A 27,813-nucleotide genomic window follows, 5' to 3' on the forward strand; every position below is an offset into this window, starting at 1 on the left:
CTTGAGCATGGTTGGCCTTTGTGAAGGCGAAAGAAGACACGAAAGGGAGGAGGATCAAGAAGAGGAGGGAGCTGAACCAGTTTCTCATTCCTACACTTCCCCTGAGGAGAAACAAGGAAGAAAGGCTCACTCTCAAAAAAGGAGACATCCATAAAAACATAAAACCTCTGAGAGATAGGATCAAAGCATCGGTATCCCTTCTGAGTGAGAGAATACCCCAAGAAGATGCAAGGAATAACATAATGATCCAATTTTCCATGAGTGGATGACATATTTTGAGCAAAATAATGACAATCAAACACACGTGGAGGAATAAAAAGAAGGGGAGCTTTAGGAAAAGGAAGTTGATGTGGGGCTTTGCACTCTAACAAACGAAAGGGCATATGGTTGATGAGATAGGTAGCACAAAGGACAACCTCAAGCCAAAAGCATTTCAGAACATTCATATGAATTAGTAACCCCCGAGCCACTTCAATGAGGTGTTGGTTCTTTCTTTCAGCAACACCATTTTGTTGTGGTGTTTGGGCACAAGAGATACAGTGAAGTAAAAAAACTCTATGGGATTACTATAAAAATATTCTTTGGCATTATCTGATTGAAAATTTTGGATTTTAGTTTGAAATTGGGTGAAGATCATCTGCTGAAAATCTTGAATAATTTTGGGTACTTCATCCTTGGTTTGCATAGGATATACCCATGTATATCTGGAGTAATCATCGATAATGGTAATAAAATACTTGTAGCTACTCTCGGATGGTAAAGTAATAAGGCCCTAAACACCAAAATGAACAATGTGGAAAGGAAATTCAAATTTATTATTCTTTGAAGAAAAATGAGTTCTACACTACTTACTCAATTGACAAGTTTGACAAGTAAATTCTGATACTGACACTGACTTAGACAACTCTAGAAACACCATTTTTAAAGACTCAAAAGATAAATGACCAAGACGACTATGACATAAATAGACTTGACTCTTACAAGACTGGCTCTTAGATTTTGTAATTGTAAGACCAGCCTTATTCTCCAGCATGTAGAGCTTATCCACCATACATCCTCTACCAATTGTCTTCCCCGAGGCCAGATCTTAGATCACACAGTAAGAAGGGAAAAAGGTCATTGAGTAGTCATGTGTTTAGGTGCTCCAAAATCAATGATCCAAGGAGTGTCAGGAGAATGGGATGCTACATGGAAAGCTGTGACAGAGTTACCTGATGCAGACGCAAATGATGTGGAGGGAGGAACATCCATCTGACGAATTGCTCTACCATAGAGCTCTAAATGGTTACGGGAGGAATTAATAATATCCTCCCTTGGGTCAGATCTACAGACATGTGTCTGAGTCACAATAGTAATGAGGGGTTGATCCTCTTGAGTAGCCATGTTTGCCATAGTGTGCTTTTTTGTACCTTGCTATCCTGACTTTTTATTCAGATCTGAACCTTACTTCATACTCAAATCTTGAGCCCATTTCAGCTTCCCATGAAGATCCCAACATGTATCTCGGGTGTGTCAGGGTTTCTAGCAATGAGTATACCACAGTTTGTCTTTGTCATCCACCATTTTTTGAAAGTCCCCCTTCTTAAAGGTATTTCTTCCACCTGTAGTAACACTTCCTTTCATTGTCAACACAATTGCATCCCCTTCAAAATTGTTCATCAAATTTCTTATACTTTCTTCTTATTGTACTAGAGCATAAACTTCCTTGACTAGTGGAAGACCCTTGCTACCCAGGATCTAGACTTTGATAGATTCATATGCATGATTCAGGCCATGGATAAAAGCAAACACTCTTTGTTGGGAAACAAGTTTCTTGTACAATTTTGCATCTTCATCACACTTCTAATCTACACTCTGATAATGATCTAACTCCTTCTAGACAAAGGTCAAGTCTGAATAGTACATAGAAAGACACTTCTCCTCCTGTTTACAAGTGGACGATTCTGCCTATAACTAGTAAATTTTTGCATAGTGACGCAACTCAGAATATGTTGATTTTGCTTGTTCCTAGATCTCATTTGCCATTTTAGCCCACATAAAATTCCTTCTTATTTGAGGTTGCATAGACACTAAAAGCTAGGACATGACCATGCTATTTTCTTGGTTCCATCTGTCATATTCAACATTCCTAGAATTGTGTTCTTTGATTCTCCCATTTATATATCCTATCTTTCCCCTTGCAATAATTTATAACTTGATCCCTCTTGACCAATCTAAATAATTTAAGCCATTGAGGGGAATAACAGCTATGGGAAAGGATAGGTCCGCACCCCTACTCATTCCATTCTGCATTGAGGAAACACCGGGTGTAGCAGAATCTTCACCGCTCATGGTTACAGATTCAAAAAGGCTCTTAAAGTGGGCACAAAGTCTTTAAAAAAAGTCTAAAACCAAGGGAGAAAGGAACCCCTTTTTTTGTTAAACACAAGTGTTGTTATAGCACTAACAGGTCATCCCCTAACCTACAGAATCAAAACTAGTTATTGTCGTAGTGCATACAGGTCATCTCGTGACCTACGTAGGCCTATAAACGGTATCCAAAAATTCAAATTCGAATTTGAATTCGAGATTCAATTTAAACAAATCGAATTTGAATGATTCGAAAGGAATAAACAGTCAAATTTGAATACAATTTTTGTACTGATTATTTAATCGGATTGAATTCGAATATATATTGATTTGATTCGATAATAAATATTGTAGTATAAATATATTATATTTTAATTTGACTGTTGTAGTACACCTTTTTAGACACACACAACCCAAAGCGTCATTTGTATTACTTATTACAAAAGACAAATATGATTCATTTACCGAGATACCAAAAGCTTTTCAAAAACTTTTTCATCTTTTTCATTTACCGAGATACCAAAAGCCTTTCAACTTCTTCTCCCCTCTTTCTCCTCCCTCTCCATCTCTTCAATTCTCACATTCAATCAAAAGTTTTCTGCAACACCTTTCCTTTTGGCGCTTAGAATGAAAATGTTTAGAGAGAAAGTAAGGAGAATTGGCTTCAATCAAAGACGAAAGGCGAAATGGCTTATGAAGATTAAACTTCAACTTCTGTCGATTAGGGCTATTATCCAAGATTTCTTGCTCCTCCTTTGTTCTCTCTCCTTTTCTATCTCCTGTTTCTTCTTTCTTCTGGATTATGGGTTTTTTTGTCTATTTTCATTCTTGTCTTAGATTTTTTTAGGCCTTTTTTGCATTATTAACAAGTGATGATTTTATTTTTTGAGTTTTTTTTTTGTTGTTAACATGCGATGGTTGTTTCTCCTTTTTGGTTTTTAGATTTACAATTTAAACATGCAAAATCAGTTATAATCGAATATTCGACATTTTAATCAAAATCGAATCCGATTGGGATTTCTAAATATTCAACGGATTTTGAATCAAATTCGAATCACTTATGATGTAATTGGAATCTAATTTGAACATGGCCTGATTCGATTCAAATTCGCTCCGTTTACAGGCCTAGACCTACGCATCGAACAGAGATGTTGTTAAAGCATGTACAAGTCACTCTCTAACCTTCAAGTTCACCATAAAAACTGCTACCATAGCACACAAAAGGTCTTCACAGACCTACAATTTTTTTATAGGGATCAGTCAACCCCACAAAATGGAAAGAAAGAGGTGTTGATCACCTCACATCCAACCAGTAGACATAGTATAGGTTCTTTTCTAGCGCACGACCAGAAAAAAGATGAGAGAGATTACTTTAGTGCGTGAGAAAACTAGATCTTCGATCACCTGAATAGTAGATGTGGATGACAGATCTGGAAATCTAGTGCGAAGGAAATAGCTCACTCGATCTCTCCTTTCAGATCTAATAGTCACGCTCTGATACCATGTTATGCAGGACAGAAGAAGAGAGGAAGAGAGAAAAGAGAGAGAGAGGAAGAAGAAAGAAGAGAGATTGAGAGCAAAAAGCATTGCTAGTGGCGCCAGCTATTTATGTATTTATGAAGGCTAATGAGCTCATACTTGTTCTTCTTTGTCTATTATTGTTCCTGTTGCTTCTTTTTCAATTTTTTTGCGATTATATTTTTCTCTGCCATTATCTTTTATTGTTCTTCTTCACAAATGAGCTAGAATCTCATTTCTTCTTTTTTTTTCTTAATTTGCTCATAAATAAATTTAAACAGAATGTTGTTTGCCCTATAGGCCATTGTCCATCAAAGTAGCCAATCATCTGGCCAGTTAAAGAACCATGGTGTTGTATGGTCACATATTTAGCCATGAACATGTTTTAGGGTCCATTTGGTTCATATAGTGAATTAGAATTGGAATTGGAATCTGAATCGGAATGGTCCATTCCCATAGTCTGTTTGGTTCAGACAGGAATGAGAATGAGAATTGGAATCAACAGGAATGGGATTTCATTCCCAAGGGAGGGGCAGGGAATGGCCATTCCCTCAAATGGGGGAATGCCATTCTAGTAGGAATGGGAATGGGATTCCGATTCGTCTCAACCAAATAGTTGGGCCCATTCGGATTCCGATTCCAGACCCCTATTCCCATGAACCAAATAGGGTCTTAGATTTGGCAATCAATTGCATTCACTGTTTTTGAACCATCATTGATCCGGACAGTCAAAACTTCAGCCCGAAAACCGTTCAAGCAAGCAGTTCCGTTTCACCCTTAACCCGTTTCTGGGCCAAAACCGTTGACTTGGTCAAAGAACCACTGACTCGGGCAGTTGAACCATCACCCTTAACCCGGACAGTCAAAACTTCAGCCCGAAAACCATCCAAGCAAGCGGTTCCGTTTCACCCTTAACCCGTTTCTAGGTGAAAACCATTGACTTGGTCAAAGAACCACTGACCCGGGCAGTTGAACCATCACCCTTAACCCGGACAGTCAGAACTTCAGCCCGAAAACTGTCCAAGCAACCGGTTCCGTTTCACCCTTAACCCGTTTCTGGGCCAAAACCGTTGACTTGGTCAAAGAACCACTGACCCCAGTTGAACCGTCAACCCGTTTGACCCAGACTGCAGGTACAGCAGAAAGAGAGAAGAACGATCTCAGATCTAAGATCCAAACATAGATCTCCCCTTTGTTGTTCAAATTGGACTAATTAGGACTCCCCTGTTGGGTGATGTCATCAGGCATAGATCTCCCCTTTGTTAACAGTCCGTCAAGAACCATTTGCATGGGACTATCACATGATGCTGATTTTTTTAAAACCCAAATTTGCCCCTTGATGAACCTCTGGCCATGATTAATAGCTCAAAATATTGGAAATAGAAAACCAACATTATTGTTAGCTTATGTCTGCTCGTTTCCTTTTATTCCCCTTACCTTTTTGCCAGAACAAATAACCTAAAACGTACTTGCTTGAATCCATAGGGTTCTTCCAAGAAACATTGTCTTTGTTTTCTTTTCACACTTTAAGATCCTCTGTTCTCCATCTTCATAGCACTGTATAGTCTCATACTCCTCTATTTTCCATGGGTTTTCCTAGACCATGTCTTCTCTCCTGTCTTAATTGGAATTTTCTATCAACCTTGCTTGGATTATAGGAACAGTTCAAAGTATTTTAGTTTTGTTCCTAATACATTTGTCTTTACCCCGTTCTTGGAAACCAACTTGAAGGCGCCATAGATGTCAAATACAAAAAACAAAAAATGGAGAAGAGAAGAATGAGGTGAATGAAAAGGAAGAGACTCGTCAAATGGGTATGACAGATTGTTGTCACTTTACCACCTAGAATCTGACATAGGCAATTCATCGGAGGGAGAACTCCCAGAGATTAATTGAGATATCTCTAGATGCTAAGTGTAGTCCAATTGTTTACATTGAAGAGGATAATCTGAGGCCCCGTTCGTTTTTCGGTAAGTTATTTAGGGTAAGTTTTTTTTGGGAAATACTTACCTACGTAAGTGTATTTATCTATGTTCTTTGATTTCCTAAGTAAAAAAGAAAAAAAAAAGAAAATGACCATTCTAGTCATATTAAATGGGGCATTTTTATCCCATTCAAGTGTTAGAATATTTCCCCCCATGTGGAAAAGTTATTTACCCTCCTAAGAGATGTATCACTTATCCATACCTAGGAAATTAAACTTTCCCTGGCCCCCACATTAGTATGAAAAAAGAAGATGAGATTTTTGGTCAATGGGAACCAAAAAAATAAAAAACGCCCCCTGATTGAAATCGACATTTCTCCTATTGGAGCTTGAAAGGAAGTGCTGGTTTTTTTTTTTTTTTCTAGCTAGCGTCAAATTCAATTAACACAGGTTAATTAAATATAGAAATCCATATTTGAATTTCCAACTTCAAGGGTAGATGAAGAAGTTTTCAAAATGGTGATGACTACCTCAGCATGTGGAATTGGAATTTTCAACCAACAAAAGACATTCCAACCCTCTACCAATTTGATCTGACACCACACATTTCACTACAAGACTGGGACCCGCCATGTATGAGACATGCTGTGTAAGATCATGTTGGTAGGTCATTGAAATGACTTTTGTTAGCAGTGATCCGGACTCCAGTATGTGAGTCATTGTTGATGTTATCTGTTGTTTTACTAGCTAAGGCAAATCCAAAAGCGGATGGCCAGATACAACTCTTATATTTGCCCATTTTAGCTCTGTAATGCAGTTCAATTTGCATAGTATTAGATCTGAACACTTGATCTGCGGTAGTGGTCATGTATACATTACAAATACTGCAAAAATATTTTCTTCGGTTCCTTGGGCTCACTAAAACTGAATCTACTTGTTGCAAGGCCTCCATTTTGAAAATTTGAAGAATTAAAAGGGCAATAAAGACCTTTTGATGATTCCGTTTCACATAAATCTAACATGAGAGGTCCTAATCCAATTTGACAAAAGAGTAGAGGTTTTCAGTATTTACAAGAAAACTTAAGGGAGGTTTAAGTCATTAGCCCTTATTATTATTTTTAGGATTTATTTGAGTTTTACTATCCTAATTTTTCTACTATACCCATGTGTATTCAAAGCAACTTGTTTTTCATGCATGATATTTGGCTTATCACTTATGCAATGTGGAGGGATCTTCTGGCAAATCCAAACTGTCCAAAGGACTGACTGGATTATAATTTCTAATAGCAATCAAAAACAATATTTTAAAAAGCTGACCTAGAACCAAAACCACTTTGATCACCGCTTTTCAGGTCAACAGTTCGACTGTTCAAACAACCCTTTACAAGTTTAAATTTAAATAATAATAATAATAATAATAATAATAATAATAATAATAATAATAATAATAATAGTAATAATAATTAAAAGGATGAATTATAAAGACCCCTGTATTATGAGGTATCTGACAAAGACCCCACCACTACCACCTCCGCTTGAGATCCAACATTCATGTGACCTTTTAGCCGAAGCTGCGAAAACAAAAGATATGAAAATTTCCTGTTAATATCCATACAGAAAGAACATAATACAACATCAAACTTCTCGTAAGCTCCATCCTCGTCTCTTTCTCTACCTGACCGAGCTTTTCTCGGTACCGACATCTCATCAGGGACCTTCCACGTCGGGGCCACCCTAACAACCTTAGCAGGCGGAAAGCTCTTTCGATGATGACGATGATTCAACAGAGAGGATGATGGAGGATTCGGGGGAAGCATCCGAACCGCACCGGCGTCTTCGTCCTCATCATTGTCAACGCTTTCTTCGGTACTTTCTTCCTCCACCTTCCTCCTGATTACTCCCATGCATCAATCTATCTCCCCTTCTTCTCTTGTTCCGACTCGACCGATCCTGATCTCTATCTTTCTTATTTACTTGATCTCATAACCTCGCCGTTTCCTGCAATTCCATTGACCCATCTTCCTCTGTAAAATCAACAAAGTAAAGAAAGCAATGTCAAGATCAGAGGAAAAATGAATAAAATTGGTGAGAAACAGTATTAAAGACGGATCTGAGAAATCCGAACCAGGCGAATCCCTCAGACTGCTGCTCCTTTGTCTCCTTCTCGACAATCCATTCGTCGCCGCTAAGCTTCCTCTCCTTGCTTCTCTGTTTCTATCCATATCTTTCCACTTCTTCTCATGAAATCAAATACAAAAGAATGTAAATCTTAGGCTGGTAGCTCGGAATATCCGGATTATCAATAATTGCAGGATCAGAGATCACCGCGTAAAGCATCGGAGAAGTCGGAAGAAGCGTGTGGGAAGATTTCTCCACTGCGATCGGCCTTGGAGGCGAAGCGATCGTTTCCAAAGTATATTCGCTTTTCGAGCTTCAAGCCATCTTTGACAGATTTCACAAATTGTTGAGCCATTCTGATCAGACTATTGAGAGAGAAACGGAATTAAGACAAAAATTTTCGGAATACCTCTCGACTCTGGTTTCCATTTCGCGTCACCGACGCTATGATTTTTGAATGGATGAGATCGTCATCACCAACAGGCGAGGGAGGACTTCAGAAGTCCGCCACCGCTGCAACATCTATCGCCGCTGTTCGTGTAGGGGAAGTAGACCTGTTCATGGGCCGGGTAGCCCGACGGCCCGGCCCGGCCCACCCGCACCCCGACCGAGCTTTGTCATATAATTAGGCCCGCGGGCCTGACCTCGGGCCTAACATAGTAAGCCCGACTGTTTCGGGCCGGGCTCGGGATTTGTCAAAAAAGCCTGGCCCGAGACTGGCTCGGCCCGACTCAGTATTATATATTTTATAAAATATATATTTATAATTTAATATATATATATATATATATATATATATATATATATATTATTCTTTGCTTTATAATTCCAATCTCTCTCTCTTTATTCAGCCGCTTCAACATTAATAATAGTAATAGTATAGGCTCAATTTCGGGCCCGGGCCCGGGCCCAGGCTCGAGCCTTAGAAAATTTTATTAATACACAGTAAAAGCCCAGCCCGGCCCGACCCATGAACAGATCTAAGGGGAAGATGAATAGTATTTTTCTTCAATAGTTATTAGAAGGGTAGTATGGGGATTAAAAAATATTGCAGGACGGAAGGCTAACGAAAGAGGGTCTTTGTCTCACGGTCATAGTACAAGGGGGTCCCGGCCCAGCCCGCACCCCGGCCGGGCTTGGTCATATAATTAGGCCCGTGGGCCTGACCTCGGGCCTAACATAGTAAGCCCGACTGTTTCGGGCCGGGCTCGGGATTTGTCAAAAAAGCCTGGCCCGAGACCGGCTCGGCCCGACTCAGTATTATATATTTTATAAAATATATAATATTTATTAAAATATATATTTATAATTTAATATATATATATATTATTCTTTGCTTTATAATTTTAATCTCTCTCTCTTTATTCAGCCGCTTCAACATTAATAATAGTAATAGTATAGGCTCAATTTCGGGCCCGGGCCCAGGCTCGGGTTTCGGGCTTTTTATGAGGGCTGGGCTCGGGCCTTAGAAAATTTTATTAATACACAGTAAAAGCCCAGCTCGACCCGACCCATGAACAGATCTAAGGGGAAGATGAACAGTGTTTTTCTTCAATAGTTATTAGAAGGGTAGTATGGGGATTAAAAAATATTGCAGGACGGAAGGCTAACGAAAGGGGGTCTTTGTCTCACGGTCATAGTACAAGGGGGTATTTGTTGCAAAACAAAGTACACGAGTCTTTGTCACAGACCCCATAGTAGGGTTGTTCATAAGAATGCCCAACTCGACCAAACCGACCAACCCGGACCGACCCAACCCGAGTCGGCCGGGTTTTCACCCGTACCGGTTGGTTTCGGGTTGGGCACATACATAAACCGAAATCTCGGGTCGATTTCGATTTTCTTGTGTAAAAACCGAAACCGAACTGAACTAGTATTCTACTAGTTTGGTAGTTCCTACTTCCTAGTTTGAGTAGTTTCCTAATTCCTACTAGTCTTCTACTTTTAGACTTCTACTAGAACTAGAACTCTAAAAGGCCCATTAGGCAATTACAATTAGAATTCAATTAGGTGTCCTTTTTTAGTTTTTTACCTAGATTAGAATTTAGAAGGTTTCTAATTTTTTATTTTATTGACCACTTTTGTCTTCTCCTAAAATCTTTTATTCTCTAACTTGGTTGGTCCGCCCCCTCAAGCAACTTTGGATTAGTGATTAACGAACAACTTAACAACTTTGGATTAGTGATTAATGAACAACTTAACAACTTTTATGATTAACTTTTCATTTAAATTTTATCATAGGAGATGGCTGAAATGATGCTCAATTTATGATTGTTTTTATTTCTTACTTACACTTGTTTTTACATTAAGAATTTATTGATTTTATTCTTTACCTGAATTAAATTTAGATTTATCTTGGACTCTTGAATATCAAATTATCAACTAATTCAAATTTTATCTGAATTTGTACAGGAGCAAAACCGAAACCGACCCAAACCGCCCCAACCCGACTCAAACCAACCAGGTCGGTTTGGCCTATCAGTGGGTCAGTTTCGGTTCCCACCTTAGCTAACCCGACCAGGTCGGGTCAGTTGGGAAAATCCCAATAAACCGACCCATAAACACCCCTACCCCATAGTACAGGGGGTCCGTAAAAATGACTGAAAACCATTGTCCATGTCAAACAAATCAACGGTTTGACCACCCAGGTCAATGGATCACTGACTGGCAACATTCCAGTTCAGGGGTGAAACAAAACCAGTTGACTGGGTGGTTTCTGGGCTGAATGATCCAACCATCCAGATCAACGACGGTTCAAAAACCATGATCAAAAGCCTTAATGTTTTTCCAGAGCTTAGATTTTCACAATTAAATTAGCATCTAAAAGTAGTTTAGCATTGCCAAGCCAGCAAGGTTTTTCAGCCAAAAAATTTTCCCATAGTAGAGGAACTAGGACAGTGTTTTAGGGAAATGATCTGATTAGCAAACCCACTTGATTAACTTCATCAACACCAAGAATGAGCTTGATTGCAGCAAGAATAAGAAGGAAGATAATCGTTTTGAAATTGTGGATAAATCATAGCAACAACTAAAAAGCAGGGGAGATAGAGACTAAATATAGGTAGAGAATAAAAATGGAGTTACAGTACATGTCAAGGTGTTTATTACTGAATGCACTAAACAGAAATGGCGAATTAGAGTACTCTTCTCGCCTTCAGGCTTTCTTCTGCTTAATCTGAGGTGGAGGGAAGACAAATCGGAAGATCCAACCAGCCAGAATTGCTCCAATAAAAGGGCAAATCCAGTACACATAAAACTGTTCCCATGTATTGTGGCGGTTATTAATATATGCCCAGCCGAAGGCCTGCAGAACAAGTAGCACAAATGCTGTACTTAGCCAAGTTCAAAATATCCACATGAGAAGATCTATATGCTCGTTGCAGAACATTCAAAACAAATGAATAACTCATCAACTTCCTTGTAAGTGTAAATGAGTTTTCTAATGGACATGGTATACAATTTTTGTGTTTTTTTGGTAGAAGTAGAAGGTGTTTGAATAAACATTAATCAAAAGGTGATTCCATCAGCATTCATTTACACTAAAACACTGTACAATGAGATGCACCCAAAAAAATAAAAAAGAACAGCAAAAGCTTCAAAACTTTTCTTTTTATGAAGACAAAAAAAAAAAAAACAGCTGACTTGTGTGGTATTCTTTTGAACAGCCAGCCAAATGCACAAGTACGCAAGCCTTCCCAAGAAAATGACCTACAGCTGAGTGGAGATGGCAATGGAGAAATATGAGTGGCCATCTTCAGTGAGGTGAAGAAAGGGAATGCATTTGGTGTTCCAGATATATCCCCCCTCTAACGAAGCTGTCAGCTGTACAGCATTCATCTAATGCTACTATAAAGACCAAGAAAAGCACTTTTGAAGGGAGAATTGTAAACCAAATCTTGATGCAGAGAAAGAGGCCAGGGAATGTTGAGTTAAGCTTCCTTGAGAAAGATTGAGCTGAAAAGAACCGGTGTGGTCCCAGGACCACATTGCATTCTGCTTAACCCAAAGAATGTTTCTTGCTTTGATTTATTTTTTGTAGTAACTCAGACATGAGTTCAATTTCTTAATCATTCATGTTTCATTTTAGTAGTGTTCCAAAACATTTCATTAATTATGAAGCTTACGGCATTCAGGCACAAGGACATCCCTATTCTTTTTTGATCAGCAAGGACATCCCTATTCTTGGCCACTATAAGGAGTGAGAGAAATAATTCCAAAAAGGACAAATACACCATGGATCCCCCAAAACCTTGCCTGTGTTCCCTCACAGGTTTTGTATCTGATAACATTGTTTGGTTCAATGGTAAAATCTCAAATGACAAGCATAAGAATGCACATTTGATTCTCGCAGCAGCTAATTGTGCAAAATATGCCACAGGCAGGTCCATAACCAGTCCACCCGTCCCAAGACATTAACTAGTGAAGACCAACATTGGGTATTTTTCTCCCTTATTTCTTCTCTAAATATTTTGTTTCTGAATTCCAAATACCGAACTTGTAGTTTTTTTACTTACATGGTATCAGAGCACAACTAGTGTTCTACTATGTCAGGTAAAGTGAGGTTAAATTATATCACACCCCCTTATTGGTTCAAGGCAAATAGAGACTGAGAAGATATGGTGAAAGTGTAGAAAGTTCAGATAGTAAGATTTGAATAGTTATCAAGACATCTATGCAATACCGGGTGACAGTGGAGAGCCTAGGTGACATCTAGGCCATAAGAATTTTAACAAAGAACTAAATTTAGCAATTTACCTAGTTTTTTATACCATGCAGCATGAATATTAATTGAAAAATTAGAAATTCCCTTTATTAAGAACATTAAATTTCCTCTAAAAACAAGGCAAATAATCAAATCTAAAAATAAAAAATATTTTAAATATTAATTTCAATATTTTCAAAAACAATACTAATATAATAAATATTTAATTGAGCACTTTCATATCAATTAGCAACTAAAGAAGGCTATAATTTTATATACTAAAAATTGTAGAAAGTAAAAGAGAAAAAGAATCCTTTTTATACTTCTATTCTATTATTTCTTTCTTTTTCTCTTCTCAAAACCTTTTAATATTTTAAATTTCAATAGTACAACTTGAAAACAAGGTATAACTGATTATTTGGTTGATCTATAAGATTCATTCCCACTTTCTGTGAGTTTAAGTTTTGCTTGAACTTACTCTATTCTTTAATTTAAACTCTGAAAGTCTACAACTTCTTAGCATATTATTTTCTCTATTAACTTCAGTTTCTTGGCTTCATTTGATAGTTTAAAACTAGATAACAATCTAAAAGGATCTATCTATGCTTCTTTCATCATTTCATAAAATATCATTGTATATTTTCACATATTTCACAATGTTTCAACAATGCCAAGAATTTTTAAAATATTTTTATAAGATATTTTCAATATTTCTGACATGTTTGCTATATTTGGATGGCCGATATTTCCACCAACATCAACATTTTAAACCATGAGTACTACAAGGACTACAGATTGCGAAATCTTTGAACCTGAAAATAATGGTGGAAAGGAATTCAAATATTGTAGTGGGCTGGATAAAAAATACTAAGCTAGGAACATGGCAATCTATGACTCTTTATGAAAGAGATTTATGCACTTGAAAGGCAGCTGGATGCAAGGCTTGTCTGGGCTGTTACATCAGCATATGGCCTAGCTGATTCCATGGCCAAACAAGGGGTTGACAGATGACAATTGTACTAGGGAAATCTAATGGAAAATGTAATATAAACTGAATGTGGGAGAGGTGGTTGCAGCCCAGCCTCTTAGAGCATTGTGGACACACTTGTCATTTTATTCGAGAGAGAGCTACTTTTTTGTTTGCCTTTTGTCAAGTCAATATTACAGCCAGCTGATGTTATGGTCATAGTTGTCAAGGCATAGCCTAGGTGACTAGTCACGTTTTGTTGGGCTCTTCACCTAAATGCCATGATTTACAGCAATAAGATGGCCCATCCAGGCAACTAAGCACCTGCCTAGGGCCCTAGGCAACAAAAATCACAAGGCAGATGCCTTTTCATCATTACTATGGCTACATCTTACTCAAATGTGTGCCAACACATTCTATTATACAATATATATCATCTATACTTTGTTTTAAAGTTTTACCATTGACATTTAAAAGATCACATGGTTTTTTAGAAGAGAAAGAAAAAAGTTAAGGATAAACGGGATCCTCTCTTTATTTCTCCATTCTCTCTCTATTACATTAAATAAAATAACGGCAACACCCTTGTTCTTTTCTCTTTATTTATTTTAAATTTTTATCATATAAAGTTATAATCTTTTTTAGCTGCTAAGTTGATATGAAATCACTCTAATAAATACTTATTATATTAGTATTATGTTTTAAAAATATTGAAATTAATATATTTAAACTACTATTGCCTTTTAGATGTGATGATTTGCCATGTTTTGAGAGGAAATTTGATGTTTGTAATAAAGAAAAATGTTATTTTCAAATTAATGCAATGCTGATTTATATATAAATTAGAGAACTAACCAAAATTTAGTTTTTTAATTTATAAAATTCATATCTGCTAGGCTATGCCTATGCACTCACCTAGGCAACTGGGCATCCCACTGTTAACCAGAACGGCCTAGACGCTCATGGATATGGAAAAAGGAGTGTAATTAAATGCAAGTTTTAAGAATAATCTTATTAAGCCAAAAATTATTAATATCTATGTTAACAGATTTTGGGTTGTTTATGCCTTTCTAATTGGGTTATTTATGTCTTTATGTGTTAGGATGGTCCAATGTTTTGACGGAGGAATAACATGAGCCATTCCACTACCCAGAGGCATGATTCATAGTTAAGAGCATAAGAGACATAAGCCTCCTAAGCACAAGGTGTAAACCTCCTCAAGAGGAGTAGTTCTTTCTTTCCCCAATTTTTGAGCCTTGTGAGGAATGATGCATGCACTGGAGATAAGGTTTTGTTCTGGGAAGACCTTTGGATTGGTAATTCCACTCTTACGGACCTCTTTCCCTCTTTGTACTCTATTTCCCTGTTTAAAAATGAACCCATCCAAAGATTCGCCTCGTTTTCCTCTTTGACAGGTATTAGTTGGGACTTGGGTTTCAGAAAAGATCTGAGGGATTTTGAGTGTGATCAGGTGGCTTCACTACTAAAAGTTCTTGATTCATTTCTATTGGACCCTTCATCACCTGAAACTAGGGTGTGGAATGCTCACCCTAAAGGTTTCTTCACTTGTGCTTCTTTCTTCTCTTCCTTGTGCTTAGTGGCTTCCTCTCAACCCATTTCCTTCCAAAGATTTGTGGTCCAAACCTATTCCTCCCAAGGTTAGTGCTCTTTGCTGGGAAGACTTTTTTTTTTCAGAAAAGGTAAGGTAATTTTATTCAGAACAAGAAATCGTACAGACAGAGATCGGGCCAAGGAAAAACAGCCTGAGAACAACACAAATTACAAGCTCCAACAGGACTGAGACCGAAATAAAAGAGGCAAGTTCAGGTGCCTGAACTCCTCAGAAACAGACACCTAAGAGATCAGCTTGCCCACTGCTCTCTGTACAACGTGTTCAGGACTTTTAACTCTATTACAGAAGATTCTGTTGTTTCTTTCAGTCTAAATGGACCACAAAACTGCTGCAGGAATGGTCCTCCACACTAATTTTCCTCTCTTACTTAGGCCTTTTACTTTCCAGCAACACAGTAGCTCTTTGACCAACCTAGGCATAACCCAGCTGATGTCCATGGATTTCAGAAAGTGCTCCCACACCTGAGAGGAGATCGAACAGTGAAGACACAAATGATCTGTAGATTCTGGGAAAGAACTACAAAGACCACAAGATAGATCCAATATTTGAATGCCACACCTCTCAAGATTAGATCTGGAAAGGCATTTGTCAAGGACCATTGTCCACACCAGAAAGTTGGATCTAGATGGACTTGTAGGATTCCAGATCTGAGTAGCAGGGAAGTCTGTGGGACCCGAGCTGCATAATTTGGAAGCTAGAGATTTGACAGAAAAACAGCCATCAGGGTTCCCTTTCCAGCACCAATTATCTTCCAAGCCAAGGTCTAACTTCTGCTTTTGAAGGAGATCCATCAGCTCCAAGACCTCTTCCAGCTCCCAGTCAAATAAATTCCTCCTAAAAAGGGGGTTCCAAATAAAAGAATCTCCTGAAGAACAATAAACCTCAGCCACTGAGGAATCTTGATTAGAAGCACAATGAAATAGGAGAGGAAAGGAATCAGCCAATGGGCCATCCAAACACCAAGGGTCCTTCCAAAATTTAGGTCTATCCCCTTTCCCAATCTTGACTGAAATTCCTTCCAAGAAAGTAAAAAAATTCTTCATGATACCTTTCCAAAGGGAGTTACCCCAACTTGGAGGAGGATCCCTAGATCTCCAGTTACTCCACTCCACCCCATATTTTCCAGCTATAGGAGATCTCCACCAAGCATTCCTTTCAGAAGAAAACCTCCAAATCCATTTACTTAGAAGGGCTGAATTAAAACTCTTTAAATTCCTTATTCCTAAACCACCTTCTGCCTTGAGACGACACACTTGGTCCCACTTGACTAAGTGGACTTTGTTTTCCTCTTCCCAACCCCTCCAAAGAAAGTTTCTCTGAAGCTGCTCCAATCTTTTTGCTACTTTGTTTGGGATAGGGAAAAGAGACAGGAAATAAGTGGGCCGATTGGAGAGGGTACTTTTTATCAGAGTAATCCTGCCCCCCAAAAGAGACGTATCTTGCCTTCCAGGAAGCTAATTTTCTCTCCATTCTTTCAATGACTGGGTCCCACACGGAGGAAGAAGACCAATTTGCCCCCAAGGGCAGTCCCAAATATTTCACAGGGAGGAAATCAATCTGACAAGCCAGCACCTCAGCACAATCTTCTAAATTGTCAACTTGCCCTACTGGAATGATTTGACTTTTATTCAAATTAACTTTGAGCCCAGAAACTACCTCAAACCAAGTTAAGATCCTAAGGGCCAAATCCAACTGAGAAGGGGAGGCATCAACAAAGCATAATGTATCGTCTGCAAACTGAAGGGTATTGACCTTTTCCCCCTCGGGGGATATTGCAAAGCCTTCCCAACAACCAGAGTCAGCTGCCTTCTTACAAAGAGGACAAGTATTTCCATAACACAAATAAATAGCAATGGAGAAAGGAGATCCCCGTCTCAAACCCCTTGAGCTGTCAAAAAACCCTGCTGACTGACCATTAATGAAAACTGAGAATTTAGGGGAAGTAATACATACTTTGATCCAATTCCTCCATTTCAGGCCAAAATTCATATGCTGCAGTACAACATCAATACATCTCCAAATGACATGGTCATAGGCCTTTTCAATATCTAATTTGCTGGGAAGACTTTCTTGATAAACTGAATACAATGGACAATTTGCAAAAAAAGAGACCTTCCTTTGTCTTTTCCCAAGTTGGTGTATCCTTTGTAAAGCTAGTGGTGAAACCTGTTACCATTTGCTAATCTCTTGCCTGGTGACCGCAAGCCTTTGGGAAAGGTTGTTGGAACCATTTGGGAGTAGGTGGTTTGTGCCCCTGTAGGTTGGGGATCTCTTTGACCCTTCCATCTTCACTTTTCTCAAGAAGAACGGTAAAATCCTTTGAAGATGTGCTAGAGCTGCTATGGTATGGACTATTTGGGAAGAAAGAAATGTTAGAATCTTCAATGATAAAGAAAGGAACATGGAGGCCTTATGGGAATGTGATGTTGGTAGGCCTATACACTGGGCTAAAACTTTGGTTCCCTTTTCCTTTTTCTCATTTAATGATTTATGGTAGAATTGGGAAGCCGTAGCCAGAAGTTCACAGCAGAAGATTAGACCTAATCATACTTGGGTACCTCGAGAAGAACGGTTCATAAAATTGAACTTCGATGGAAGCAGCCTTGAAAATCCAGGGCCACCAGGAGTAGAGGGTGTTCTCAGAAGTGCAGAAGGGCATATAATTGCTTTATATTCAGGCCCTTATGGTACTGGGGATTCTATCCATGCTGAATTTCAAGAGGTCTTGCAGGGAGTACAGCTTACTAGAGAGTTGAATGTGGACAGGTTGAAAATAGGAGACTCTAAGTTGGTAGTTGGCTGGATAACAAACCAAGACACTGTTATTTGGACCTACAGGGAAACTGTTAAAAGATTTAAATGGCTAACACCCAATATGACTGTAAGAATTTAGTGGCAAAGTAGGTCAGCTAATGGGATGGCTGACTGTTTAGCTAAGCAAGTGCATAGGCAGCATTTGTTCTGGGCTTAGTTGTAAGCTGATTATGTTGAGGTTGCATCTCGCACCTTTTCTAGGGAAGATTCTTTGTATCATCCTTTGATTTGATCTTAATAAATTTTTCTTTATCTATCAAAAAAAAGTTATTTCCTTTTTTTTCTTCTTTTTTTTTTTTTGGTTTTCTTGAAAGGTGACTGCAGAAATTTATTCAATTAAAAATATCATTACAATAGGCCAAGCCTCCCATAATATATTCTTTAAACCAGGTCTTACAGTAAGCCAAACCCATTCCTTTACATTGATGCCCAGAACAACTGATTATGGTTTAAAATGTCCCTAATTTCCCTAATATTTCCCCAACATATTTGCACTTCTATGGGTAACGACATGAAATTTTACTACAATCAACATATTCCCAAATGAACACTACTAGCACTATATGGAGTACAAGAGATAGTTTCTACAACATATTTCCATTTCCACTTCCATGGATAGCGACGTGAAATTTTACTAGAATCAACATATTCCCCAATGAACATTACCAGCACTATGTAGAGTACAAGAGATGGTATTATAACATAAGTTGGTGACAATATTGTAGATATGTGGTAACAATGTAATTTAGGGGTGTCCACGGTTCGGTTAACCGAACCATGGCATTTTTTTGTAAACCAAACCGGTGGTACCGATTTTTCCAATTCTCCAAACCGAAACCAAACTGGTACCACCGGTTAACTGGTCCACCAGTTTCGGTTTTTGACCGGTCCGGTTCTTCGGTTTTTCGGTTTTTTATATTTATAATATATATTATACAAATATATATAATATTATATTATAAATAATAAATGATATATAATATATTATAAATATTTGAAAAATATGTAATATATTTATAAATAGATCATTATAAATATAATATAAGTATATATTTATATATATAATGAATATATATTTATATATAATACATAGAAAATATGACATATATTAAAAATATATATAAAATATACATAAAAATATATATACTAGTCGATTCGGTTAACCGTCGATTTTTTTGTAGGTTAACCGAAAACCGAACCGATCCTTCGATTTTTCAAAATTCCCGAACCAATTGGTTCGGTTAACTGCATTTTTCGGTTCGGTTTTCTCGGTTCGGTTCGGTTTCTCGGTTTTTCATGGACACCCCTAATGTTATTGCCCGCCTAACTTACATTATTACCACTTTGAGCTACCTCAATGTTCATTTCAAAGATGAAGTTAAATATTAGTTTTTGTTTGTGTAATAGATTATTTAGTTGATCTATTACAACCAATCTATGAGTTTAAATTTTGCTTTAACTCATTTTTATCATGAAGCTCTGAATCTTAAGGTTCACTGGGCAACTTCAGAACATATTGCTTTGCTTATAACCTTAGTTTCTTAGCTTTGTTTAATGATTCGGAACAAGATAATAAATTAAAAAGGTACATCTATGCTTCTTGCTTCTTTTATCGTTTCATAAAATATTTTCCATATTTTACAATGTTTCCACCATGTCTATAATTTTTACAATATTCCTAGCATGTTTCTTATATTTGGACAACTGACATTTCCACATTTTAAACCTTGTAACTGATCCCTATTTACCCCTTGTTTAGCTAGTGAATCAGCAAAACAGTTTGTTGTTCTGCACACCCATTAGAATGTAGCTTCCACCTCCCTTTGCCAGCCATTTTATCTCCCTTAAAGTTGTATATATATCCAGACTGCATGTCCGCTTCGATCCCTTTAAAATTGAGTTTCTTAGCTAACCTCAGTCTTTCAAGTATGTCTGTTCTTTCTTTCTTTTTCTCTCTCTTTTCTTTCTTTCATGAGGCGCACATGAGGTATACGCCTCATGCAAAAGGCATTTGAGGCATATGCCTTGGGGCATTTTGAGTGCACCTAACCTGGAGCCCTGGAGGTACACCTCCCATGTCTTTTAAACGTTTGGGATGGACCAACTCAACTCAACTAAGCCTTGCTCCACCTAGGGGTCAGCTACATTATAATTATATTTAATTAATTATAAGATGATATAATTAATTTTGACTTGAAAGTCAATTAACCCATATATAATGACTCCTTAACCTACATGTGATGGAAAATGAACTCAATGAAGTTTTTAAACAAGTCTTATATAACCTAAGTACCTAACCTATTGTAGATAATAATATTCATGACTTGAATCATAAGATTCAAATAGTAATCATAATATTTTTTAAGAAAAGAATTCAGACATAAGATTAGAACTAAAACACCTTAGTCTACCTCACAGATTTGTCTTATACTCCTAAATAGATGTCTCCTCCTAAAGAAGAGCTTTCTGCCTCCCATCTTCTCACGGGAAGACCCTATTAGTTAATTACCTTAACAGAAGAAAGAAAAGAAAAATGTAAATCCCAAATAAATCCTTTTCAAATGAATGGCTGGGTAATTAACCAGCTGGTGCACAAGTTTTTTTTTTTTTTGAAGATAAAATAAAAGAATTTATTGAAACAAAAAAGAAGATACAAGGAAGGTGATAAGCGATCACCCAAAAAGAAAGGCCAACCCAGGAAAAAAAAACCGGTGAGCACAAAACAAACCCAAATCAACCAACAAACTAAAAAGACCCAACTAACAAAAGCCCCTTACCCATAACAATCCAATACAAAATAAAAGATGAAATAAACCAGGATATCAAAACATCCTGATGCCCAACAAATACCCAAGCAATACACCCAAACCCCAGCTTGCCACTTCAAGCATCTTTCTCAGTTTTTTTAGTACAATTTTGTTGTCGGTTTTTGACTAATCTTTTGGGTTTGATGACGAGCTTGTTAGGTCCCATTCCAAATAGACCACCTTTTAACCTCGTGAAAACCTTAGAGGCTGGGATCTGCTGTTGGGATATTTTATTCCTTTGATTTCTGAATCTTCTGGCTGTGTTTAGATTTCCCACCGCTGCTTCAGGATTCCCTGCTGGCTTCTGACCTCTGTCTTCAACCATCACCCCCTCAACCACTTCTTCTAGCTTCTCCATGAAATCCCTGCAACCTCCGGCAATCACTCCCATCTCTTGCCTTTTTGAGTTATCGCAATTAGGATTAACCGCTGGATCTATCAAACCTTCATTCTTCCCAGATGTCTCCTCCACAGATCTAAAGGCTTCTTCTGCGAATTCCTCCCATCCTAGAAAAAAGTTTTGCTAACTTTCACTCCCCTATTCACCACTTCCTCAATGTTAGCAGTCTTTTCTACCAAATGGGTCTCATCAATCATCAGTTCAGATTCATTTTCCTCCCCTGAATCTGTTTCCATCCCCTCCTCTCCAATCTCCTCTAAAGGGAAAGTTCTGTACTTTTTCCTTTTATATGTTCTAACCTCCCCCCTCCCCCCTCCCCCCTCCCCCCCAATTCTTACCTTCTTCACCTTCACTTCCCTCTCCTTCCCTCCTTCCTCCTCTTCTAAACATCTTTTCCCATCTCCTTTATTCCCCCACATCTCTTCCACAATTCTTATTTCCTTTGCTCCTTCAGTCCCAGTCCCCTCATCTCCCTTTCTGTCCCCCCCCCCTTCAGTAGCTCTGCTTTCATTCCTTTCCGGCAAGGTTAGAAGATTATCTTCCCCGTTCTTTCCTTCCACTATCACTTCTTGCTCTCCCCCAGCCACTCCCTCTATCCTCTCCAGACCTTTTTCCTTTCCATTCTTGGCAACCAAAAATTCTCCCCCATCCTCCTTTTTGCCCTGTTGAAAGAGTCTGAACTCATACTCCGCCTGCACAGAGTTGGAGCAGGTGTTGAAGTTCTCTTCATTGCGATGGGGATCCTCAATATCTCACATTTCATTTCTAAGAGAAGACTTGTCGGGATTATCCGGCAAGTTGCTAAAATTCTATCCTAATCGGGTCACCAGCAACCAGCAGGTGCATAAGTTCAAGTTGAAAATAGATACAAGAGATAAGGAAACCACATCAAAGTACTAGAAAAACTAATCCAACAAGAGACAGCATCCTACTTCATTGGCCTTGAGAAGAAATAAATTACATGTAAACAAGTCATGAGACTGAACAGGTTGCAATTAACTGATACTTGATATTGTGCAAAACTATAATATCATGGAATCATGCAACAAAATATCTTTTTTTTTTTATGAATGATAGTAAGTTTATTGATTCAGAAACAAATTAGAGTGAGTTCATACATCATCCCAGTGAGAGGCGCGAGCTGCAGCCCCTCCTTGAAACTTACAAGTAAACTAGGAAAGAAAAACAAGAATCACAACTGAGCCCAAAATAATTCTTCCCTATTTACCCTTTGCTTAGCTAACACATCTGACAAGGTATTTGTTGATCTCCCCACCCACTGTACAGTGATCAACATATTCCTTGTCAACCAACTAAATTTCTTCATTTCATTCTTGTATTGCCACATAGCCTCTTCAGAATTTTTCAACCAACCCACCACCACTTTGGAATCCCCCTCGATTATTAGTTGTTGTACCCCCAGCTGGTTTGCAAATTGGACCCCTTGTATAGCAACTAAAAGTTCTGCCCTGATGGAATTCCCAATTCCCAAAGGACCTGAGTAGAGCAACAAAATCTCTCCCTTCTCATTTCTCAAAGCACCCCCCATTCCGGATAATCCTGGATTACCCATGCTGCTTCCATCAAAGTTCAACTTAATTGAGCCTTCGGGTGGAGGAGACCAACATGTAATTGATTTGGCCTTTAAAGATGAGCACCTTGCTACTGCTAACCAATTTCTCCAAATGTCATTAAAGGAGAATTGACGAAAGATTTCCAAGGTCTTCAGCCAATGTATTGCCCTGTTTAACACACAGTCTTTCAAATCTTGGTTGTTCCTTTCCTTATCTTGAAAAATTCTGAGATTCCTTTCTTACCAAAGAGTCTAAGTCAAGGTAGCACGAGCACATCTCCACATAATTCTCCCTATTTTTGTAGGCCAATAAAAGGTAGAATGGTTGAAGAGCATGTGAACTTCTGCTGGTAGACTCCAACTACCCCCAAACAACGAAAGTAGCCAAGCCCAAAGGCCTGCAGAAAATGGACAATATACTAATAGATGGCAACAAAAAAACTTTCAACAATAAGTATTCTCAGACTAGACTTCGTTTGGCAAGAACTCCTAACAAAACATTGCAATACCACCTTATCCAAATAAATCTGTCCTTTCTTCTTTTGTTCTCCAGGTTCATCATAAAATAATTAAATATTTCATGTATTTATAAAATGAACATATCTACTTCCTGTTACCTAGGCAATGAAACAATTACCCCACACTTCCTGTATGCCTCTAAGCTTCTAAGCTTCTATGTTATTATGCAGATCAGATTCGTCAAGGCAATGGCTAAGCAGGCACCTAGGCAAAAGAGCACCCATGGAGGGTTGGTTGCTTAAGCACCTAATTATCATGTACATAGCACTATTGTATACTTTAGTATTCTTTAATTTTTTTAGTTATAATAATAAAATAGACATATTATACTTAGGTGGCGTTTAGCAAGTCTTTCTAGGTAGATCTTTCAACAACCAAGTAGATGAGAAGACACATTGATCTTTTGGGGTCTTGTCTTTAAAGACCAAGACTGTTTGGCAAGTGTTGTGGTCTACCAGGCTGTTAAAAACAGCTGGGAGCCTGGGAAGACTATTTTAAGCGCAGAAAGACCAAAGCTTCATTGGAAGCTTCCCGATGTTCAACTTTTTCGATCTTTCTGCACCCTTGTCTTTGGGTCTTTCATTCTATGCGATACCAAACAGGAAAAAACCATTTTTTGGTCTTTCAAGCTCCTTGCAGACTGAAAGATGCGCTAAATTAATACTGCCTTAATTATTCATTTTGTGGGTTTACATGCTAGTTGATTTTTATTATTTTCTTGTTTGTTAGGATTCAATCAACACATATTGGTGCATGCTATCTTGAACTCTCAAAAACTTCAAAAACTTAACTGATAAGCATGGAAGAACTTCAAATTTTGTCCAATCAACACGTTCTTTTTTTTCCTTTCATAGGGCATAAACAAGGGCTAAACTCCTATATTTTCTCAATTTTTTCTTTCTTTTTTTTTTCTTCTCATGAATATGTTGATTTTCTGCGTTTTATTATGAAGTTCATACTTCTTTTACAAAGATTATAGATAATTATTAGTAAAAGTTGATTGCTAGGAAACCTATGGAGTTACCCTAGGATTCATGGTTTTTTTTATTTAAAATTTCCATTGTTGCCTAGATGCCCACCTAGGCAACAAGGCGACAAGGCATCCCCTATTGCCTAGCCTTGCTGTGGCACTATGAAAATTATGGTTTCACAATGTTTCCATGTATATAAAGATTTATAATATCTATAAAACATTTCTAACATCTCTGATTAGTAGCTCCATGTTGGTGTGAACAAAACAATGTTTCCAGATTTTTGAAGCAACTTAGTACTACATACTTTTTTTAGTATGATTAGTAGCCCCATGTTGGAGTGAACAAGAAAATGCAATCCTAACAGATCTTTGTTATCTACTATGATTAAAAAATTAAAACCACTAATGATAAAACAATACAATTGGATGTCATCTGATAGAGTAATAATTTTTTATTAGTATCTAATAATATTGATAAACCACCTTTTTCCCTAAGTGGTGATAAGATTTATAATTGAATAAAATAATACATGAAAAGGATGCAGAGCATTGTTAATCTGAGTATTGTAGAAAACTAGAAATTGTATACCAAAATGTCCAAAGAACAGATACATGAACTAAAATAAGTCCTATAGTTTCTGAATGAGAAACTATAAACAATCTGTAGGGGCAGGTTTAGGAATATGAATTTGGGATAGAAACCACGACACCAAAGAAGGTCCTCAAAGTCTAAACACCAAAAAAATTGCCCCAAGGCTTAACTTTTGGTTAAGTATTCTAAGGCCTAAACCTCCAGCTTTCACCTTGAGGACTAGTTGAGGCTTAAGCCTCAAGTACTGAAACTTTTAAAGTTGTAAATAATTAATAATAACAACAACAACCATGATTATTAAAAATAGCTGTCTTTATTGTAATGGCAATGATGAGGATAATTTCTCAAAGTTTTTTATGGTCTTCAGGAAGCAAAAACTAATTTTTGATATCCAAACATGTCAAAGTCAAAGGCCATGTAGGATGGGTGCATCATGAGGAATACAAGAAATTGACTGTTAGTTGCACTAATTTTACTGTGATTCAATTCAATTAAAAGAATCTAATGAAGCAAAAAAGGATATTCTTACCACGAAACTTTTGATTGGTCCTTTTCACAGTGGAGGGAAGCTGAAATCTAATAAAATTATCATAAACTATAGAATAAATTATAACACACTGACTATTTTGGTGGCCGCCAGTTAGGAGGGGAATATAAATAAACAACAATTGCACATGTAACATGTTGAGGAAGAATCTTGTAGAATAAAATAAGCATGATAACAAACCACTGTGTTTTGCCCCCAAAAAGAAGCAAAGTTTAACACAAGATTGGAGATGCGTGAGAGTATCAAAATAGTCAAGCTTGCAAATGGTTTAAATAAATTCATAATTTATTCCTTATGCATCATGCTATTGCTCTAAAATAGAATTTGGAAATAATAATAATAAAGCCCATGAAAGAGATCAAGTTCAACTTAAAGGCAGGGAAGGAGCAAATCATCTACGCAAACAAAACAATATCTTAGATATGAGGAACATTTTTTGTTGGTCAATACTCAATAGCATCATAACAGCATAAAAAAAAAGGTAAGGAGAACTCACATTAGCGGGATTCATGGATGGTCCAGTATAAGCAGAACCGGCGACAACCAACGAAACAGTCGACATGGCGAGCAGCCACGTCTTCAAGAAAGAGTTTCTGGGACCCCTGATGACAATAAGCAGAACGGCAAAACTAATAATGAAGGTCAAGACTCCCTCAGCAATGGCTCCGGTCTGCAAATCGACTTTCAATGAAGGCCCTCCAAGCATGTATTTGTATTTTGGAGGCATCACTTCCTTGATTGCAAGAGCACCCCCGACAGCCCCAGCAGCCTGAGCTGGGAAACGGAAGGCCATAGAGATGAGGTTATCGGGGCCGAAACCGGCGGCATAGAAGGAGGCGGTGCCAGTGGGGTTGAAGCTAGCGCCACCCATGACTGCTCCGATCAAAGTGAAGACGAAGACGAGGAAGGCAACGAGCGAGGTCGTGATGAGGAGGGTAATGGGACCTTGGACGCCCAACGCGGAAGCGATGATGGATGTGAAGACGCCTAGAGTGGAAACGCAGAATACCCACATGAACGTCAACACCCCATCACCAATCGCCGCCTTCACAACTCCCATCTTCTCTCTCTTCTCTACTCCACTCTACTCTGTTCTCTCTGGGTGTGCTGGCTTCCTTACAAATTACAACTAGAGAGTGAAGAGACTCAGAAAACAGACCAAAAGGAATGGTAGTTGTTGAGTTGCTAGCCTCGGCCCTTGTGAATGAAGTACCTAAACAAAAAAGAGGGATTTGGAACTGGGAGGCTACTCACCATTAACCAATGAACAGATATCAATTTGATGATGAACCGATGAAGATAAAAATAAAAAGAAGGGGGATTTGGATTTGGAAGGGAGAAGGTACGTCACCAGAAAAACTCCGAGTGATCCACGGCTCCTTCGTGCGGTGTTTTGGTTCTCCAATCACTCTACCTAACAAGTAACAAACAACCTTGCGAGTTGCGAGTAACCCAACAACCAATTGCACTTTTGCTACGACAGTGTCGTAGGCGCTGGGCTAAAACAGAAAATCATGGCCTTTGGATTTATTACATTGACCCATCAAGAAGTTCATCTATTTCAAGGTGGAGCCATGACAGCAAATCAAAGGGTTTGATTTACTTGTTTCAGCGCAGGGCTACGATAGTGTCGTAGCAAAAGTGGGTTATAATAAGCTTAAACTATCCTTATGATTTAATTAAGGGCAACTTTTGGGGTTTAATATCAATAAAAATAATATTTTTAAAAATATTTCAAAAATAGGTTAATTTTTTAAAAATAATATTAATAAAAGATAAAAACATTGTTCATCGTATTCTTCTTGCCATTTGTTCACCAGTGCCATTGTCTGCCGCCGCTTGCCATCACCCGCCACCGCCGTTCACTGCCACCCACCGTCACCTCCACCCATCTCTACCTCCGCCTCTAGCAATGTTGCCAGAAATGGCCGAAGGCAGAGGTGCGGCGACGGCACTAGTGGTTATTTCTCTGCCCAACGCCGCCACCTCCACCCACCTCCTCCCCTGCCTCCGGCAACGTTGCCAGAGGTGGGTGAAGACAGAGGTAGCGGCGGGCGGCGGTGGTAATGAACAAATGGCAAGAAGAAGATGATGAACAGTGTTTTTGCCCTTTATTGAATGCCACAGATTAGGTCCAAATCCAATGCACTTCTCTCACAAATCATTGTCAGGATCAGCATTAGATAACGACCTTGTGAACAAATGACAAGAAGAAGATGATGAACAGTGTTTTGCCTTTTATTGAATGCCACAGATTAGGTCCAAATCAAGTCCACCTCTTCCACAAATCATTGTCAGGATCAGCATTAGATAACGGCCTTCTACACTTGGTAAACTCAATAACTTTGTTCAAGTTCTTGTCACATACATACTCATA

General features: G+C 38.2%; 1 protein-coding gene and 2 long non-coding RNA genes across 4 annotated transcripts; 1 reads left to right on the forward strand and 2 right to left on the reverse strand.

Annotated features, from left to right (window-relative positions):
- The first annotated feature begins 7,110 nt into the window (after positions 1 to 7,110).
- LOC104610138 (uncharacterized) lies at positions 7,111 to 11,987 on the forward strand. The gene is made up of 2 exons (XR_737388.2): positions 7,111 to 7,657; positions 11,575 to 11,987. It is a non-coding gene; the product is annotated as an uncharacterized LOC104610138 (long non-coding RNA).
- Positions 7,240 to 10,315, reverse strand: LOC104610139 (uncharacterized). Its single transcript, XR_016085535.1, has 2 exons — positions 7,917 to 10,315; positions 7,240 to 7,815 (listed from the first exon to the last, which is right to left on the reverse strand). It is a non-coding gene; the product is annotated as an uncharacterized LOC104610139 (long non-coding RNA).
- Positions 10,846 to 27,058, reverse strand: SIP1A (small and basic intrinsic protein 1A). 2 transcript variants are annotated; one of them, XM_010276626.3, is made up of 3 exons: positions 26,788 to 27,058; positions 25,933 to 26,682; positions 10,846 to 11,213 (listed from the first exon to the last, which is right to left on the reverse strand). In XM_010276626.3, exons 2-3 carry the CDS (start codon positions 26,494 to 26,496, stop codon positions 11,064 to 11,066), a joined length of 714 nt encoding a protein of 237 aa, XP_010274928.1. In that variant the 5' UTR covers positions 26,497 to 26,682; positions 26,788 to 27,058; the 3' UTR covers positions 10,846 to 11,063. The 2 variants fall into 2 exon arrangements, with proteins under 2 accessions (XP_010274928.1, XP_010274929.1); XM_010276627.3 differs by having other exon boundaries at positions 25,933 to 26,649; positions 26,788 to 27,041.
- Positions 27,059 to 27,813: the final 755 nt, after the last annotated feature.

This window comes from Nelumbo nucifera, chromosome 4, assembly GCF_055504915.1.
Source record: "Nelumbo nucifera cultivar China Antique chromosome 4, China Antique-T2T, whole genome shotgun sequence".
Classification (NCBI taxonomy): domain Eukaryota; kingdom Viridiplantae; phylum Streptophyta; class Magnoliopsida; order Proteales; family Nelumbonaceae; genus Nelumbo; species Nelumbo nucifera.

Excerpts from the sequence above, each read along its gene's own strand:
- SIP1A (XM_010276626.3), bottom strand. The coding sequence starts at position 26,496 with ATGGGAGTTGTGAAGGCGGCGATTGGTGATGGGGTGTTGACGTTCATG. Across the intron at positions 11,214-25,932 it reads CATCCATGAATCCCGCTAAT|GCCTTCGGCTGGGCATATAT; the intron begins GTGAGTTCTCCT and ends CTTGTTCTGCAG.